This window comes from Montipora foliosa, chromosome 6, assembly GCF_036669935.1.
Source record: "Montipora foliosa isolate CH-2021 chromosome 6, ASM3666993v2, whole genome shotgun sequence".
NCBI lineage: Eukaryota > Metazoa > Cnidaria > Anthozoa > Scleractinia > Acroporidae > Montipora > Montipora foliosa.
This window is the reverse complement of record NC_090874.1, coordinates 47,289,959-47,306,902: the sequence shown is the minus strand read 5'-3', so window position 1 is coordinate 47,306,902 and position 16,944 is coordinate 47,289,959. Positions and strand designations below refer to the sequence as shown.

Here is a 16,944-nt window from a genome sequence, read left to right as displayed (position 1 = left end):
CTTTAACATCTTCAGTTCCCACGGCCTGCTCTCCGTATTACCGTTGTAGCTCAGTCGGTAGAGCGGCGGAGATCTAAACGCGAAGGTCGTGGGTTCCATTCCCACCCTGGTCAAGATTTTTCTCTGTCCTTGTGTGGTCCCATTTTTCAATCAGTAGGGCTGAAATGCGCTCACATGGTTCATATGGGATAGGGAAAATCTAGCACTTCACATTACACTCTTTTCAGTTACCTACGCTACTGAGAGGACTATTGAGTAATAGTCCCCTCGATATGAAAAGCCTGACCGCATTTCTTTTCGTTTTAGTCCCTTGTAGACCCTTCGCCCTCAAGGTCCACAGGTCAATAGCCCTTTCGGCTTTTGCCTCATTGGCTATTAACCTGTAGCCCACGGCTTGGGTTCTAATTGTTAAATAGCTAAATGGAATGTAATGTCTCTGGCGACGCATTGTGTCCAGAGTGAAACACTGGGTTCTAATAACACTTGGCCGTAGTGGGAACTGGGTTCTAATATCCTGAAATACAAGATGGTGGTCAAAAGTAAATTTCTTATTTTCATAGCGTTGTGAAAGTTTTTCCGTCGAATGCATTTCCCGTTCAAGTTTGGAAAAGTATGTTACACCATTTCAACAGTTCAATAGCCCAAATGAGTCACCGTACACGCCACTGGTGCGACCCATAGACGCCATCTTGTACATTATAAGATTAACCAGATGGCCACGACGTCCGGCTGACGCGTCTTGGTGGGATTGATTGTTTACCTTTTCCCCCTTTATTCTAAGAAAAAAATCTATTGGTAACTGTAACTTTCCTTGTGAATGAGCTATGCTTTAATGTACATTATAGAAAGCAAAACAAGGAGACGACTGTTGAAGAAAAAAGTGCAAATACATCGTTGAAATTTAGTACATGTAGTTGCAACCTTATTTAAATGAGGAAATGCCAGAAACCAACAACTGTTTTTTACATTCCCACCGGTGCAAGAATGCACACACACATCAAAAATCATTACAATTGTACCCTATAGAGCTTAATGAGTGTTTAACTAATACTTGATACAGGCAGCCCTGATGACCAACTGTGCTAATCATTTTGGTATGGAGTTCTATCAACCTCTTTACCGTTACTACCGGCAGGGTGAAACAAACGTATTATTACACAAGCTTTAAAAACTCTTCAAACGTTTCACGCCTTATTTTGTGATCCCTTGCCTTGTTTTCGAAGGTGCCTATAACAATAGCCAAAAAACGTTTCGATAACATGCAAGTCTAGCAATTCATGGGTGGAAGTTTGAATTTTTTTTCACGCTGGCTATTATTTACCGCTCATTGCCGTTTTGGCCAATTTTGACAAGGATCTCCACACTGGATCCAGAGGCAACTGACACCTTTTCCAGACAACTGAAACATCTATAAAACTGTTCATGCACGAATGTGGCATAGTAGCGACCTGTCATGTGTTCATAAGGCTCACAGCAAATCATTCCCTTGTCATTCGATATAGTGACTAAAAGCCTTGCAACCGGCCCCCCCCCCCCCCCCCAGTTCCCTCCTCCGACCTAATGTAATACACCTATAAGCCAGGCCCTCGCTTTTTTTCCTCCATACTTGTACTTGAGGTGCGATAGCTTGATCAAAAGGATTTCTCCTATATGCGATGGATGTTCCGTCCATGTAGAAGGCATTTCTTTTTTCCAAACATCAGCGCTGAGTTTTTTTCGCATGTTTTTTGCAAAAGCCACTCTTTTTTTATGGTCATCTTTGGTCATAAGTCCTTTCCTCCTTGTCTGCAAGTAAAAGTACCCCGCTGAATTTAGAGGTAAAAGTCCTGTCCCTTTTTCGTAGGACCCTGTGACAGCGAATGAGGTGCCTTCTTTGTCTTTCACTTAGCTCTCTTACGTCCTCTTTTCAAGGAATTTTATAAATGCGAGGGAGTGCTACCATTTGCTTTGGAAATTCTTTAAACACTTGCTGTACTTTATAACGGAAAGACGTTTAACATGGCTTAAGTAAAAGCTCTTGCCCGAGTCACATTATCAATACAGTGTTTAAGGCCATTACACTAGGGCAGCTTTTCTCTCATAATTCTTCAAAATATCTTTCCTTTTAGCTCGAAGCAACATTACAGAACACATTAGTAATGGCGCGTTTCTCATCTGGATTGTGTCATTCAACACCCAGACAACTTAAGTTATAAAATTAGTTGTAACACCTCCCTTGAACACATGTGACTCAAAGCTATTAATAACGCACACCTCCTCCTCCCTCCCTCCCTTCAATGTTGCATTTACAGGTTGGCTCTTGCACTCGAAACCCATAAACATCAACATTGAAGGGAAGAGGAGGGAAATTTCTGTCTTGTTACCACATTAAATTTTGTGACCGAGACTGTAGGTTACCTGGCCTATAAGAATGGAAGCGAGGCTGCTGGTGACCCTGCTTTGACACAAACCTTTACGCTTTTCTAATGTTAATGGGGACTAATTTGAATTACAACAACACAATTGACATGACAAAAGCAGTGAGGTATGTGTAAGTCGCCAGCAGCCTTGCAGCCATGTACATGTATAGGCTAGGTCACTGACCAAACAACTGTAAATGGCCTATTTCTGTGTTTTGGAACTTCCAGCCAAAATCTGCACATTAAATCTTGAACAAAGGTTTGGAAACATCATGACATGTATGACATTTTCCCTAAAAGACTCTCAATCAATACCTTTGTTGGTTGATGTACGAATTGCTCCAGGCTGGCCCAGTCTTTTACCATCCCAAGCCATAGTTTAATGAGAAACTCCGTTCCAGGCCCTGTACATTACATTACAGAAACAGTCAATGTAAAATGCAGACTGTAGACCATTCTTGACGCTGTAAATGAGCTAGAGTATGAAAATACTTTTATTGTTTGCAGGATGAATCAGCATCATACATAGACCCAGTACAAAAAGCATTATTTTAAAGATGTGAAGCAATGTGGAGGTCAACAAAATTTAAATTCAAAGCACTGCTCAATGCTGTTACTAGAACACAACAAGAGTATGGGGTGCAGTGACTGTAAATGCAACCAAGTTCCTGGGGGTTTTCTTCTTGCTACAGCTGTAACCCTGAAGTGATCCAGGCACAACAAGACATGAACAAAAAAGGTTGCTGTTTACTGCAAAAAGGCAGACAAATACAGGTGTAATGATGGCACTAACATTAATTTTTCAACTGACAAGACCTCATGAAATACACATCTTCCTGTAATTGCCATGAAACGTTGTAAGGGCCGATCAATAGGAAGGATTTATGGAGATTCGAATTTGTTAATTCAAAATGAGAATGAAATGATGTTCCCATAAATGAAGCTTGTCTGAATCTCTTTTCCTGGCCACACACAAGTAGGATACCCACCAGAGAAAAGAAACTTGTACATGTAAGCTTAACCCTTTCAGCCCGATAGTGCCAAATGGCACTTATAGATTTTACTCTGTCTAACGCCAGACGATTTTACTCGTCAATGGGGAACCACCTCGGGGCTTAAGGGTTAAGCTAACAGCGTGAAAAAACTATGTCCCCGTTTAACCCTTTCAGCCCCGATAGTGCCAAATGGCACTTATAGATTTTTACTCTGTCTAACGCCAGACGATTTTACTCGTCAATGGGGAACCCCTCGGGGCTTAAAGGGTTAATTCTCTTTTTCAACATTAAAACTCCAAAAGTCTCTCTGAATCTTGGTTTCAGTTAAGTCAGAATTTTATTTTTCAGACCAGCACTCTAAACAAATTTAATAGCCAGGGGGATGGAAAGGATTATCTCCTGTGGATCCCTGCTTAGATGTCATTTGAAATTGTGCCAGTGGTATCTGTAGGTCTATTACCCGGGACTGTCTCTCATCTGCAGGCGCGTAGGCTGGTCATTTTTTCAAGTACGCAAAGTACACATGATCTAGCAACCTAAGTAAACTAAGCGAAAAATACTGCGTTCTTTATTTCTTGTTGGAAATAGTTGTGTTAATACAAGCAAAGAACAAAGCGTCTTGCCCTTATTTTGAGCAAACTTGGCGCAAACAAAACATTGTTTTGGTTGTGCTAGCGTGACTGGAATTGTCAACGTTCTCGGAAAGTCGCTCCTTTGCAACTTCGCCTTTTTGTTGCACGCTGACCAAACAACACTGCATTGTTTAGTGTAAAAAAAGTCAATGCAAAACTAAGTGAGAACATGATATAGCTTTTGTTTTAGTTTTTAGAATTTAATCAAAGTGGTGTTTTTCATGACGAAATTAATCTTGGTTGCGTACAAGTAAAATGTTAAAAATAGAAACAATTGCTTAAAATTTCAAAATTTTCTGGTCACTTCAAGTACGCACATGCATATTTGCGTATAGGACGCTACGCGCCTGATCTGGAGCAATTATTAGGGTGCATTACTCACGTAATCCTGTCAGTAAATAGCCTCCGTGATCATTTCCAATGATGATTGGGCCTTTCTCAGTTTTCACTGTTCTGAAGCTGGACATAGAACAAATGGTATTCTTTCAATGATTCCTGGCCATATTTGGGTGGAAGCCACCTCACATTAAAAGCAGTGGAGTTTTTCTCTCCTATCCACAAGGTTGGAGCACCGTGACTGTTTAGAGAAAAATTACAACCATTTCAAATTAGCATAAAGGAAATCTGTATCAATTGACTATATTTTCAATATCAAAGCCTGTACCTCACTTGAGGTTAGTCTTGTTGAATGAAAAAATGTGAGGAAAAAATACATGAGGGCTGCCAGGAAGTCGCTGCGCATGCATGGCCACATTGCCTGCTAACACAAGCGATGTTGTCAAGTTGCAGTACACCAGCTCCTGGTGCACGTGTTGACAGCTTAAATCGATAAGACTTAATTATCTGTACCCATAATAACTATTCTTGTTGAATGAAAAGTAAATTTCCAGCTCCACAAAATAGATGATTATTTGCATTTTGTTTGCATTTTTTTCTGTGAAGTGGAAATTGTAATTTACTTGAGCAGAGGTTTTCACGCATTTCACATACAAAATACAATGTAAAAATTGCTGTTCACCCAGGAAATTTCAAACAGAAGCTTCTCTTTGCATGCATGAATAAGATCTGGAGGAAATTGGTCACCAAGTGGGCAGCGATTTTTTAGATACAATACGTCAAAGTTCAGAATAAACTGAGAAAAATATCTCAAGAATGAGCGAAATAATTGTACTTACTTAGAAACCGCTGCAAATGCTGAATAATCAAGAGAATGGTGTTGTGCATGTAACATTGCAGCAAAAAATTGTGCCCATATCTTCAGATTGAGTGAAAATTCACAGCCAGTAACAAAATAATTTTTCCATTTCTTTATTTATTTTAGCAAAGGTAAAGACAAAGTGGCAACTGCTATATGTAACTCTTTTATTTCGAATGAGCAAGGTGAAAACTAGTCGCAAATTAGCGACTCTTCCAGATATTAATATTTTTAGTCACAAAGGGAAAAAATTCAATAAAGGTAAAAAGCCTTATTTTCCAAGGATAACACATGCCAGTGAACTATTATAGCTACTGATAAACTTGTGGGCATTGGTGTGCACCTTTTACCCAAACCCCCTTCCTCCATCACTGCTCCATTTTATGGGTATTGGAGGCTAAAGCTATATACACAGATCAGAGGAATGTCAAAACAGACATGGATGGTATGTGATGGAGATTGAACTGGACCTCCAGTTCAGAAGGCTGCGCACTAACTGACTGAGGTACAATACAATACAATACAATACAATACATACTTAATTGACCGCTCCCTATAGGGGCTTTTCAGGGCCAATGAAACACAACGAAACGACAGAACAGAATAACAACAACTGTTGAGAATCCCAACTGGCTGGAGGCAAACCAGTTGGCTATTTACAAGTGCAGCTAGGAAGTTGAACCAGGAACTACCAGGATCAAATTCAACGAGTGGTCAGAGTGGGTCTTGAACCCAGGATCTCCGGATCTCAAGGCAAGCGCTCTAACCACTGGGCCACACTACCTCCTGAGGTATGGTTGCTCCTCAATCATAAATGAAACTGTATTAGTCGCAATTTCAAGCCTTGTAATACAAGTACTTCTTACCATTGTCTGAATGAGGGAGGACTGTTACAATCACTGGTGAGCTCCATATTCCCCTGCCAATTACAGTTGCTGCAGATACTTTGACACTGTATGTTTTTCCCTTGGATAACCCATTAATCGTTTTATGGAGAATATGACCTGGTACTTCTAAGCTGCTGAGCGATCCTTCTTTACCATGCTCTTCCCACTCAATGACATACTTGGTTATAATTCCATTTTGGTAAATTTTTTGCAGTGGTTGCCACTCTAAATCAAGACTCTGGTGAGGGAAATATGTTTAAAGTTACGTTTTTTTTCATGTTCTGATCTGAACAGACTTTTTAGGAAATTACTTACATCTGACGTAATACTGGTGATGCTCACATTCTTAGGAGCTCTTGATGGTTCTAAGTAGGAAAAAAATAAAAGAAAGTAAACTGACACAAAACATTGATATTTGTTGTTAGGTTGCTACAAATACACCTAAAGTTAAAGGACATTCGACTTTGAAAAATGACTTTTTTTCTAATTTCTGAACTATTTTTAGGGGTACTCCATAGGGGTACTGCATGGAGTGGTACACCAGGTTTTGTCCTCAAATAGAATAATGACAGAGCTCATGAACCAAACACAGTGTCATCTGCACAGTAGTAGTTTACATACAAGTACAATAAAATCTTAAAATTCCTGTTTTAAAGAAAATGTGCTGCAAAAACTCATTTGTCAAGTGTGTTTGCCTTCTGACAGAATGGTCCTTTAATACACAGGGTTCGTACACTTTTTCAGACCAAACATTCAAGCACTTTTCAAGGACTTTCAAGGGCCAAAATTGGAAATTTCAAGGACCTCTTTTTTATGTCAAAGAATTTACCCATGGAAATAGTCTGACAGTACAATTCTTGCTCATTTTCCACAACGTACATGCGCAAAAATAATGCAAAGGCACTTGTAACCATTCTCGACCCAACAGCTCGTCGCGTTTGCATGACATGACTAGATTACCCGATTATTTCTACTGAAGTTTTCAAAGGTCAAAAATGCGGGTCAGATAAAATACAAGGACTTTCAAGGACCAAGAAAGAAGAGCAGAGATTTTGAAGGACTTTCAAGGCCTTGAAAATGTACTCTCAAAATTCAAGGGTTTTCAAGGCATGTACAAACCCTGAATACACTCAAAATAGGCTAAAAGATATCAGGGAAATGGAAAGTGTAAAGTGCAGGTCACAGGTCATTGTTTTACTATAACTGAAACAAACCAAACCCCTGCAGTTTACACAACCCATCAGGGAAAGGCTCTCAGTCAATTTAGTACATGTACATGTACAGTAAGTGGTAAAAAGGGGTAGGCAAATAAATGACTTACTGCCTTCAAGTGTTCTTTGAACAACTGATCTTGATTTTCTTCCTATGACAGTTGTAACTGCCCTAACATATAATGTGTAATTTGTGAACCCATGCAGTTCTTTGATTATGTGGTGATTAACATTTCCAACAACAATTTGCCGTTCCTCGTCACCACTTTTTTTATAATGCACTGAATATGCAGTAATCTCAAGGTTTCCTTGAGGAGCACTCCAACTCAAGATAATGGATGATGAAGAATGTGGAAGAGCCACCAAATTTGTTGGAGGTCCAGGCTGATTTTCTGCAAGTTTTAATAAAATGAGATTAATCATTGTAATATTGGCATCATATCTTGCAGTCTTTGTTGTCAAAATTGTGTTTCTTTGGGGTTATGGGGCAGTAGAAAGAAGCCTTATTTTGATGTCTTTGCTTTTTTTGGAAATACTAGAATTTTAGTAGGCCACAGTTGAGTAGGTGGAGAACGAAGGGTTGAAGACATGCAAGTAAGCAAGCAAGCAAGGGCATCCTCCCTCTGGAAAATTTTTAGAATGCATTTCCTACATCACAAATCAGGGTATTTGAACACAATGCTAATGTCATTGAATTTTGGCTCTTTTATTCAGAGTAAATGAATACTCTAAATTTTTGAAATTCAGTTGATGACAAGACATATTTTGGGTTTTCAAAAGATGCTAATTAAAAACAGCGTGACGTAACCCCCTTAAAGCTCCTTTGCATTCTGTACAGCTGCGTGCAATGCATTTCATCTGTTGTCTGTCACATTTCCAATGTAGTTAGCAAATCAGGCAGCTTACAACATAAGTACCGGACTGCTGCCTCAAAAATGTATGTGCTTGATGCTCAATAACCGCCTTTGACATGGACAGGGAAATCGAAATGGCTACCGAGGCTCAGGCTCATGCCTCTCTTTTGTTTTTCATGAAAAACACTTTCCCGATCCAAGGCTCATGTTCTGTGCAAATGATTCTAAATGTTATTAGTAAAATTTGGGTATAAATTTCCAAGGAAAAGTAGGGGGCAAGTTCACATACAATAGCCCGACAAATTTTGCTGGCCGCTGGCTCTTATTGAAAACCGGGTTCATCCACTAAAAATTGTGTATCTACCTAAATAGCATTTAAGATTACCATGCTCTAAATTGATCGATAGGTTTTAACACAAAAGTATATTAATATATAAACAATTGCCTCCATTTGGCACAAAAATATGCTCAGATATTTGTGTGTCAACGTTATCTATTCCCAGAAGCGAACAGTTTTCCAGGAGTGAAGATCAAGGAAAACTGTGAACTTCTAGGAAAGATAATGTCCAAGGACAATTTTCTGAGCATATTTTTAAAGTCAAATGGACCACAAAAGACAGAATGTGCAAAGTCTGGAACACTGTTATGGATGACAGTGTTTTCAAGTGTGGCTGGAATTTTTTCTCTCCTTCAAATGGTTGGTAAGGAAAGGAAAGGAAATTAAAAGGAATTTTATTTACATGTACATGTAAGTGTCTAATCTTCTAACAATGAAGCACTCATTGGGGACACTGTAAATTGAAATTAACAAATCAATGCAAATCAAATAAAAATTTGGCCTTTGAGGAGAAGGGAAAACTGGAGTACCCAGAGAAAAGCCTCTCGGTGCAGAGTAGAGAACCAACAAACTCAACCCACATATGATGCTAAGTCTGAGAATCAAACCCAGGCCACATTGGTGGGAGGCGAGTGCTCTCACCACTGCACCATCCCTGCACCCCTGATACTGATTTATTTATTAATACTGGTTTATTTCATAGTTAATAAACACAATGTATTTCTCCATTCTATAAAATAACTCAGTTTAAGTTCACATAGATTGTGGGATGAAATCTCTAACCCGGTAAGTCTACAAGTTCGTAACTTTCTTCACCTTGAAACACATTGACAGCACATTTTGTTGCCTTTCTTGTACTTTCTGGAACAGCATTTGCGACCAGCTTTTTGATGTCAATGTCACTAGACTCCAGAAAATGAGTTTCTTTTTCTTCTATGTAAAATGAAAATTCTTCTGTTGCCTTTTTTCCACTGGTTTTGTTTCTTTTCAATGAAAATGATCGCTACAGCATTTCGCAGGGCAAATATCAACACAAATGGGGGTTATTGTGTGGTAACTGTCCTGTGAGTTTGCACCATGTGACATAAATTAGCCAATAAAATCGCCTGAAAATTAATGGGTGGGTTATAACATTGGATATTTGCCAGTTTTGGTTGGGGACCAATTGCATGCCAGAGAAAAATATTTGATGGATTACAAACTAGATTATTGAAAGCTTAATATTACACACATTATCCTTCAATATCATTAGAACTTTATAGTTAACAATAATAAACAGATGGAAACACCTACCCGACTGATGAACTACAATACTAGATGGGGTTTGAATGTTGCCATGTTCATTTTCTGCAAAGCACTGGTATATTCCACCATCTTGGGAGCTTGCACCGGATATTTTTAAGACTGTTCCTCCTCTGTAATGTGTAATTCTAGTTTTTTCCATTTGACGTCAACTTGCTACCATTTTTTAGCCAAAACAATAACGGCATAGGTGTCCCTGTCACTTGACAAATGAGTATGGTTGGTCCATCTGTTATCACCTTCAATTTGGGGGGTTTCTCTGTAAACTGAGGTGGTGCTAAAACCAATGACAAAATGCAAAGATGACTAAGAAAAAAAACCTGAAAAAGTTTTGTCTCAAGCACACCTATAACACTGTATCTGAGCTACAACAAGTTGCAAAAATGGTGAGACACTCCCATTAAAAAATACCTTTTCTACCTTTCCATTCCCACCCAATCTAGAATTTAATCATTTCCCACCTCCCCCCTCCCTCCCCCTCTTTCAATGTTGACCATTTAAGTTTTCCACATGATTTGGTATTGCTTCAACAAGTTGCAAAAATAGTGGAGACACTTCACCTTCTTGGGGCATTATTCATTTCCCTATTCTCTCTCACACTGCAGACCCCCTCCCCCCACCCCCCTTAGAGTTGCTAGCAAGACAAAAAAATGTTGGGAACTTAAGCAGTCAACATTGAAAGGGGGAGAGGGGAGAGGAAGTGGGAAAGGTTTAAATTCCAGATACGGCGGGCATTGGAAGCTAGAAAAGGTGTTTTTTAATGAAAGTGTCTCGACAATTTTGCAACTTGTTGTAGCAACATTGATAAGGTCGGGCATGGGATCGCAGTGTGGGAGAGATGGGAGAAGCTACTAACGCATAAAGAAGGCAAAGTGTCTCCACTATTTTTGCAACTTGTTGTAGTTACATTGTATGCCCAAAACTTGTTAAGCTCGATTCTCGCACAAAACTGGGAACCATGTCAAGCTGAGCTAATTTAACCCTTTAACACCCAAACCCGGCCTAAACCAGCCAGACTTTGTATTTTACTCTGTCTAAGGCCAGAGGATTTTACTCGTCAATGGGGAATCCCCGGGAGTCAATACCGTATTTACCCGTGTATAATACGCACTTTTTTCCTGCTAAATGGCTCCGAAAATTGAGATGCGTATTATACACAGAATCCATTGTTTTAGAGGCGCGTCTCTCATTAGCATATAAAGAAAGACACATTGTACATGCATGTGTATCAAATACGTATAAGTTGACCTTTAACCCATTCACCCCTAAACCAACCTAAACCAGTCATACTTAGTATTTTACCCTGTCTAACGCTAACCTGCGATCAGGCTCTATTTTAGTTTCGCGTGCTACGTAATGTGGAGTTGGCGAAACGAAAAATAGAGCCTGACCAAATTCCTCTTTGATATTCCTTCCGCCCACTTTTTTTGATTGATTGACATGTCCTTCATCGGCCAATCAAATTTACTTTCATTGCACCAATACACGCGTGGACGGCAGATTCACGCTATTTTGTTTTGACCAGAGTTACCGTATTTACCCGTGTATAAGTCGACCTTCTATGGCCTCAAAAGAAGCTCCAAAAATCGCCCTCGACTTATACATGGGTCAAAGATTTCGAGCCAAGTTCCAGCTAAATAATTTATTCAAAATTAACATCATAATGTGGTCTTTGGGCATAACGAACGCAGTGGACGAAAGACTTCAAAATGAATGTAAAAGCAATTCCAGTTGAAATGAAAAAGGATTTGTTTTACTTTAAATGTTGAAGATACTCACAAGCACAAATATGAAATAGACACTGGAAATTTTCGTTTTCCAAAGGCGGAAAGCTCTAAAAAACATTGTTGTTTCTTCAAATAAAACGCGATCCTTCAACGGCTTAGTAACCTGGCACAATTCCTCGTGTTTGCGTGAAAGCATGATCGTCACTCGTGTTGCCTGAAAATGCTGGTTGGTAATGATTGTTTTTTATTCTTTATACAAACCTGGATGATTTAAATGCTTTTGCAAACTTTGTATTGTTTGGTTTATGAGTTTTGTTTCATTTGCCATGTGAGAAATTATAAGTCAAGCACCATTAAACCTTGCACATTTCGCATCGTTTTTTAAGTTATTTTCAAAGATTGACTCCTGCTTCTGTGATGTTGTGCTTATCCTCTAAAGCCCTTTATCCTTGAACAACGAAACAGGTTAGTTTGAGGTTTACATGTTCAATTTTCTGAGAACTTTTTCGAAATTCAAGGACAAAATGCCCGCACATACAACAACCACTGAACCACAAAACTGTTAAGCGCTTAAGGCCCTTAATTTTTTGTGAATCCACAGTTCCAGAAATCGAAGAATGCAAGATTAGTATCCCATGAACATTTAGCAAAGAAATTAAGAAATTTCTTTTTTTGCCATCAAAAATGGGGGGTCGACTTATACATGGGATCGACTTATACACGGGTAAATACGGTAATTACTGTGGGAGGAATATTATAAACTAATTCGAAAGTTACCGTTTGCTTTAATTTGAGAAAAACACATTTAAAGCATGGGGCATGTTTTCGACGACTATATTGCGGCAAAGGCCGGTGTAATTCTCCCTCCGAACTTCACTGAATATGCTATCTTTTAAGCTTGACATCTTAATTTGTAACTGAGATAACCTAGGATTTTGTCGTTGGACGGTTTGGCAATAGATTTTTACAGAAAAAAAAAGAGAAATACATTATTCCTTTAACGTGTTTGCCCATGAAGGTTTCTTTGGTGATTTTTTCGGGTAATATGTTCAGTTGCAGTGTATTTCTAGAATTGCGCGCAGTAAAATCATGATAAGTTTGGTTGTTATTTTTATTTTTTTGATGGCGTACGAACAGTAAGATGAATTCGCAAACTTTCTTTTATTGTTGTACAATTGATCTTTCTGGAAACATGCAAATTCAAGTTTCTGGAGTGCGAGTTTTTATAGGTTAAATCAACTGGAAATATTATGAAGTGTGCAAACAAACCGTGTCATGTACAGTAAATAAATAAAGCCGTTTGATACACAGATATTCAAAACATGCATTCGTGTAACTTGCGATTTTATTGGCATCTCCTCCTGTTGATATCTATGTCCCTTGTCTCATCCAGGAAACCAATAAGCATCGGCTTTCATTGCCATTTGAAAGAACCAGCTATTTAGCTTTCAAAACATCAGGGAAGTTTGTGCCAAAGTACTTTCAACCCCATGGCCACAGAGTTCGACTGCGGAATCGCTAATTTCACTCGTTCCAGAGATTCAAACCCGATTCTGGACAAGTTATGAGATGTTTCAGATGGCATATCTCCATTTATACAAGTAAAATCAAGTTGCACCGTCCACGGCATTGTAAGAACAAAAGGGAGCAAATTTTTCCGTACACTTATGGCGGATTAGTCTCGAGGACTTCGCGAGAGCTCCGCGCAATCACGATGGCATTTTCACTTCCGGCGTTTCAACAGCCAATCAGATCACGAGTTTGGTCGGCCAAATTTTGGCCGACCGTCCGGAATTCTTGAGAGACTTTTGGTCAGGCCCAATTTTAGCGAGCGACGATATAAGAGAACATAATATGGGCGAAGCTAAAAATGGGCCTGATCACAGGTTAGTCTAACGCCAGACTATTTTACTCGTCAATGGGGAACCCCCAGGAGTCAATGGGTTAATAACCTAAAAATCGGCCCAAAAAATTGCCTCGACTTATATAGTCCGGGAGCATATGTTAAAAAATCAGGTTCCATGTGCAATTCGTGAAGAAAGCTAGCCACTAGGCTACTTGTGTTCAGGGAACCTAAAATGACAAGAAAAGTGATGTTGCCACCTTTGCAACCTGCACGGAGGACTTTTAACCCTTTCAGCCCCGATAGTGCCAAATGGCACTTATAGATTTTACTCTGTCTAACGCCAGACGATTTTACTCGTCAATGGGGAACCCCTCGGGGCTTAAAGGGTTAAGGAGTGTTTTAAAAACGAAGTCGAACCGCCAGCATAGAAACGAGGCTATGGATAAAACCGTATCATATCTTCTATGCACAAGGCTCAAGTCTCCGGAAATTAGTAGAATGTTTTAAGTATGCAATAAGATACAATCTAATCTATTTTTTTGCTGTTACATGGTCACTGTGACATGAAAACGAGGCCCCAAGTGGTTACTCTAATGTCGATAATGCCTGCAAAATCGAGAAAACTCTTAACGAAATGCATCCATTGTTGCAAGGGTAAAAAAAAACATTCTTATTAAGCGAAGTAATTTAAGAATATCACACATTTTTCCTGTTTTTAGCATAAATTTTCTCGCATTAGAGCTTACAAAAACCCATCCTAGCCCATCCTAGATAAACACCATTTCCGGTTCTTGAATTAGTATATTTGCCCTTATTTGCATGAAAGATTACCAGGTCTTCAGGAGATCGTTATGGAAAAATATGTGTAAAAAAAGCTGTTTGTCTTGTCAAGTGATTTTCTGGCATGAAAGACATGATAAAATCGCAATGAACAGCCTGAGATATATGAAGAGTTCTGCAAAGGTAATTGGGACCTCAACAAGAACCCACATGTGCCATTCTGTCCTTTGGGTGCGGACCATGCCCTAGAGCAAATAAATCACTCAATGAAAGTTTCAGGAGGGCTAGTTGGTATCACCCTGAATCCAAATGCCCACACAAAATTTTATATCATTGGTCCTTGCCCATCTAACCGAACACGCAAACTCTGGCAAAGGAAGGCACCCATCATCATACCTTGTCAGCTTCTGTGATTTCTCGTGAGGAGAAGAACAGACAACAGTTGGTAACGACAGTGGAGAATTTCATGAATCCCTTTATCGAGCAGAGCAACGATCTCTTTAATCTTGCGACAAAGGTTGTAATGCCAAGCAAAGTAAAGGAAGGTATTTTGGAACAGAGTGAGATTGGTCAGAAACTGTTCGAGACATTTGTCAAAGATCGAATCCAGACTGGAAAAATCACTCTTTGGCCACTGATGAAGAAAAGAAAGCTCCAGACATGGAAAACCATGGGGAAGAAGATCAAGGTTTCAAGTGCCAGCCAGATAGTGGAGTTTTGCACGCATGATAATGATAAGCAAAAGCCGACCTGAGATTGAGATCCAAGAAGCTGAACCAGAACTGCTAGTCAAGACACTGCTAGTCAGGGGGAAAGAATGAGAGTCTCTGTCTTGGATGCAATGGCTGAAGTACAATCCCTAGACAAGCCCGAGTGGACTCAAAGATTCTCACACGTCGCATTTTTGAGAAGTATGGAGACAGTGATGAGATCCGCCTCATCTTTGATCGATACGATCTCCCGTCTCCATCTACACGCAGGAAGAGACAGGGGAACCAACATCCAGTTTATTACTGCATAATTTATCGCCTTCCATGCATATCACCAAGGTCACAATGAAAAAGCTGCTTTCCCATGCTAATACAAAGAACGAGCTGGCGGAATAGCTCGCGCAAACAGCCGCCGAGCATGCAGAGCGAGAGGGAACCCGGATGGTGGTAGCGTAAGGTTGTAAATGTAAGGGAAATAAGAATGATATGTCATAGTGACCAGGAAGAAGCTGGCACGAAGATCGTCTTGCATGCCCTTGATGCTACAGTCAATAGAGCGACGGAAATCAGGATACATCCTCAGACACATATGTCTTTATTTTTTCTTTGAGGCGATATCCAGAACTCTGTTAGAATACGGTGTTGACTGGCAAAGGTCAGAACCATCACGAGATCAAGCTGCTGCCAGTTTTTCGTTCCCTTGGCCCTACAAAGACAGCAGCACTATCTGCTTTCCATGCCTTGACTAGAGCGGAAGCAAGAGCGGAAGCAAGAGCAGATGTAATCCACACATTGTCTCAGCTCGGGACAAGTAATCTACCAAGCAGCGAGTCCCAGAAGGCAGTAGAAATGCTCGTCTGCCAGGTCTTTCTTCCCAAGACAAACATCTCCACAGTCAAGGTGTTAAGATGGTGGCTCTTCACAAAGAAGCAAGCCAAATCAGAAAGGCTTCCACCCAAATTAGCGGCATTGCATCAGGCCATTCTTCACGCCCACTATTTGTTACTAGTATGGAATAGTGACAGGGACCCCAATCCAGCTTTGCCATCACCGAAAGACTTTAGGTAGGAATGGAAAGAAGAGGACAAGGCGTGGCTTCCTGTCATGACAACACTAACCCCTGCTCCTGAGGCCATCATTCACCTCGCGAAGTGCAGATGTGTCAAGGAAAGGAGCACCACCAAGCGCTGCCAGTGCAGGATGCTCAGACCTCTGCGGCTGTTCTAATAATGGCAAAGATTGCGAAAATATGCCCAAAGACGTCGGTGGTGACAACGATGACAAAGACGACAGAAATGATGATGATGTTTTGTTCAGAGAGAGATGGATGAAGATCATAAATAAATAATTAGTTAAATTCCAGCGACCAACTTGGAGGGCTGGGCACCCCAGCTGAAATGCTTAGGAGCCGGAAGGGCTCCCCGAAATTCTCCTTAGAGCACAGCCTTGATTTATCAAGCCATTTTCCGAAACTCTTTGGTGTTCTTTTCATCTACCAAATCTTTTTTCTATGGCAATGTTCAGAGGAAGGTTCGTTTAAAATAGGAAGATTTAATTTTCGCATAAAAACTTTACTAAGAAAACATTTCTCAAGCAAACTGAAATACTTAATATGTCATTGCTCAATGCATGTCATGTTACAAGTCAGAGCTAATAAACTTCATTTACATTAGTTTTTTTTCATCTACTGCAACTGCCAAAGAATTCTGACAAATATGACAACTTTTAGGAACCATTCTATCGATCTGAATTTCAGCTTTTTAGCCAGAAATGAAGAAAATCAGACATTGGGGGTCGACTTATACAGTACACGAGTTTGACTTATACATGAGTAAAAATTAATATTATTATTGTATCTTGATCTTGGCAAATGAATCAAGCAATAGAGCACACCATGAAGTCTGGTGGGCTGTGCTGTAAAGTATTGCTAAGAGATGCAGCAAATAAAAACAACTTCATAAATCTTGTAATATCTTGATGACTCATACCTTTGACAACAAGCCACACAATTCTGGAAATAGTTTGTCCATTAGAGCTTGCTTGACACTCGTACTTCCCTCCATCGTTTT

At 39.8% G+C, this 16,944-nt stretch overlaps 1 protein-coding gene and 2 long non-coding RNA genes across 3 annotated transcripts in view; 1 reads left to right on the top strand and 2 right to left on the bottom strand.

Annotated features, from left to right (window-relative positions):
- LOC138007518 (uncharacterized) overlaps positions 1-16,944 on the top strand; it is a 318,730-nt gene that overhangs the window by 234,996 nt on the left and 66,790 nt on the right. The gene's annotated exons all lie outside the window — the stretch shown is intronic.
- LOC138007522 (uncharacterized) lies at positions 1,570-4,587 on the bottom strand. The gene is made up of 3 exons (XR_011124057.1): positions 4,409-4,587; positions 2,715-2,803; positions 1,570-1,785 (listed from the first exon to the last, which is right to left on the bottom strand). It is a non-coding gene; the product is annotated as an uncharacterized lncRNA (long non-coding RNA).
- Positions 6,044-16,944, bottom strand: part of LOC138007517 (protogenin-like) — a 21,045-nt gene continuing 10,144 nt past the window's right edge. The window contains 6 exon segments of the mRNA XM_068854485.1: positions 6,044-6,346; positions 6,424-6,473; positions 7,430-7,711; positions 9,804-9,954; positions 9,956-10,089; positions 16,864-16,944. The exon segment at positions 16,864-16,944 is cut by the window's right edge and continues 201 nt beyond it. Coding sequence (XP_068710586.1) covers positions 6,059-6,346; positions 6,424-6,473; positions 7,430-7,711; positions 9,804-9,954; positions 9,956-10,089; positions 16,864-16,944 — 986 coding nt within the window. The 3' untranslated portion in view covers positions 6,044-6,058.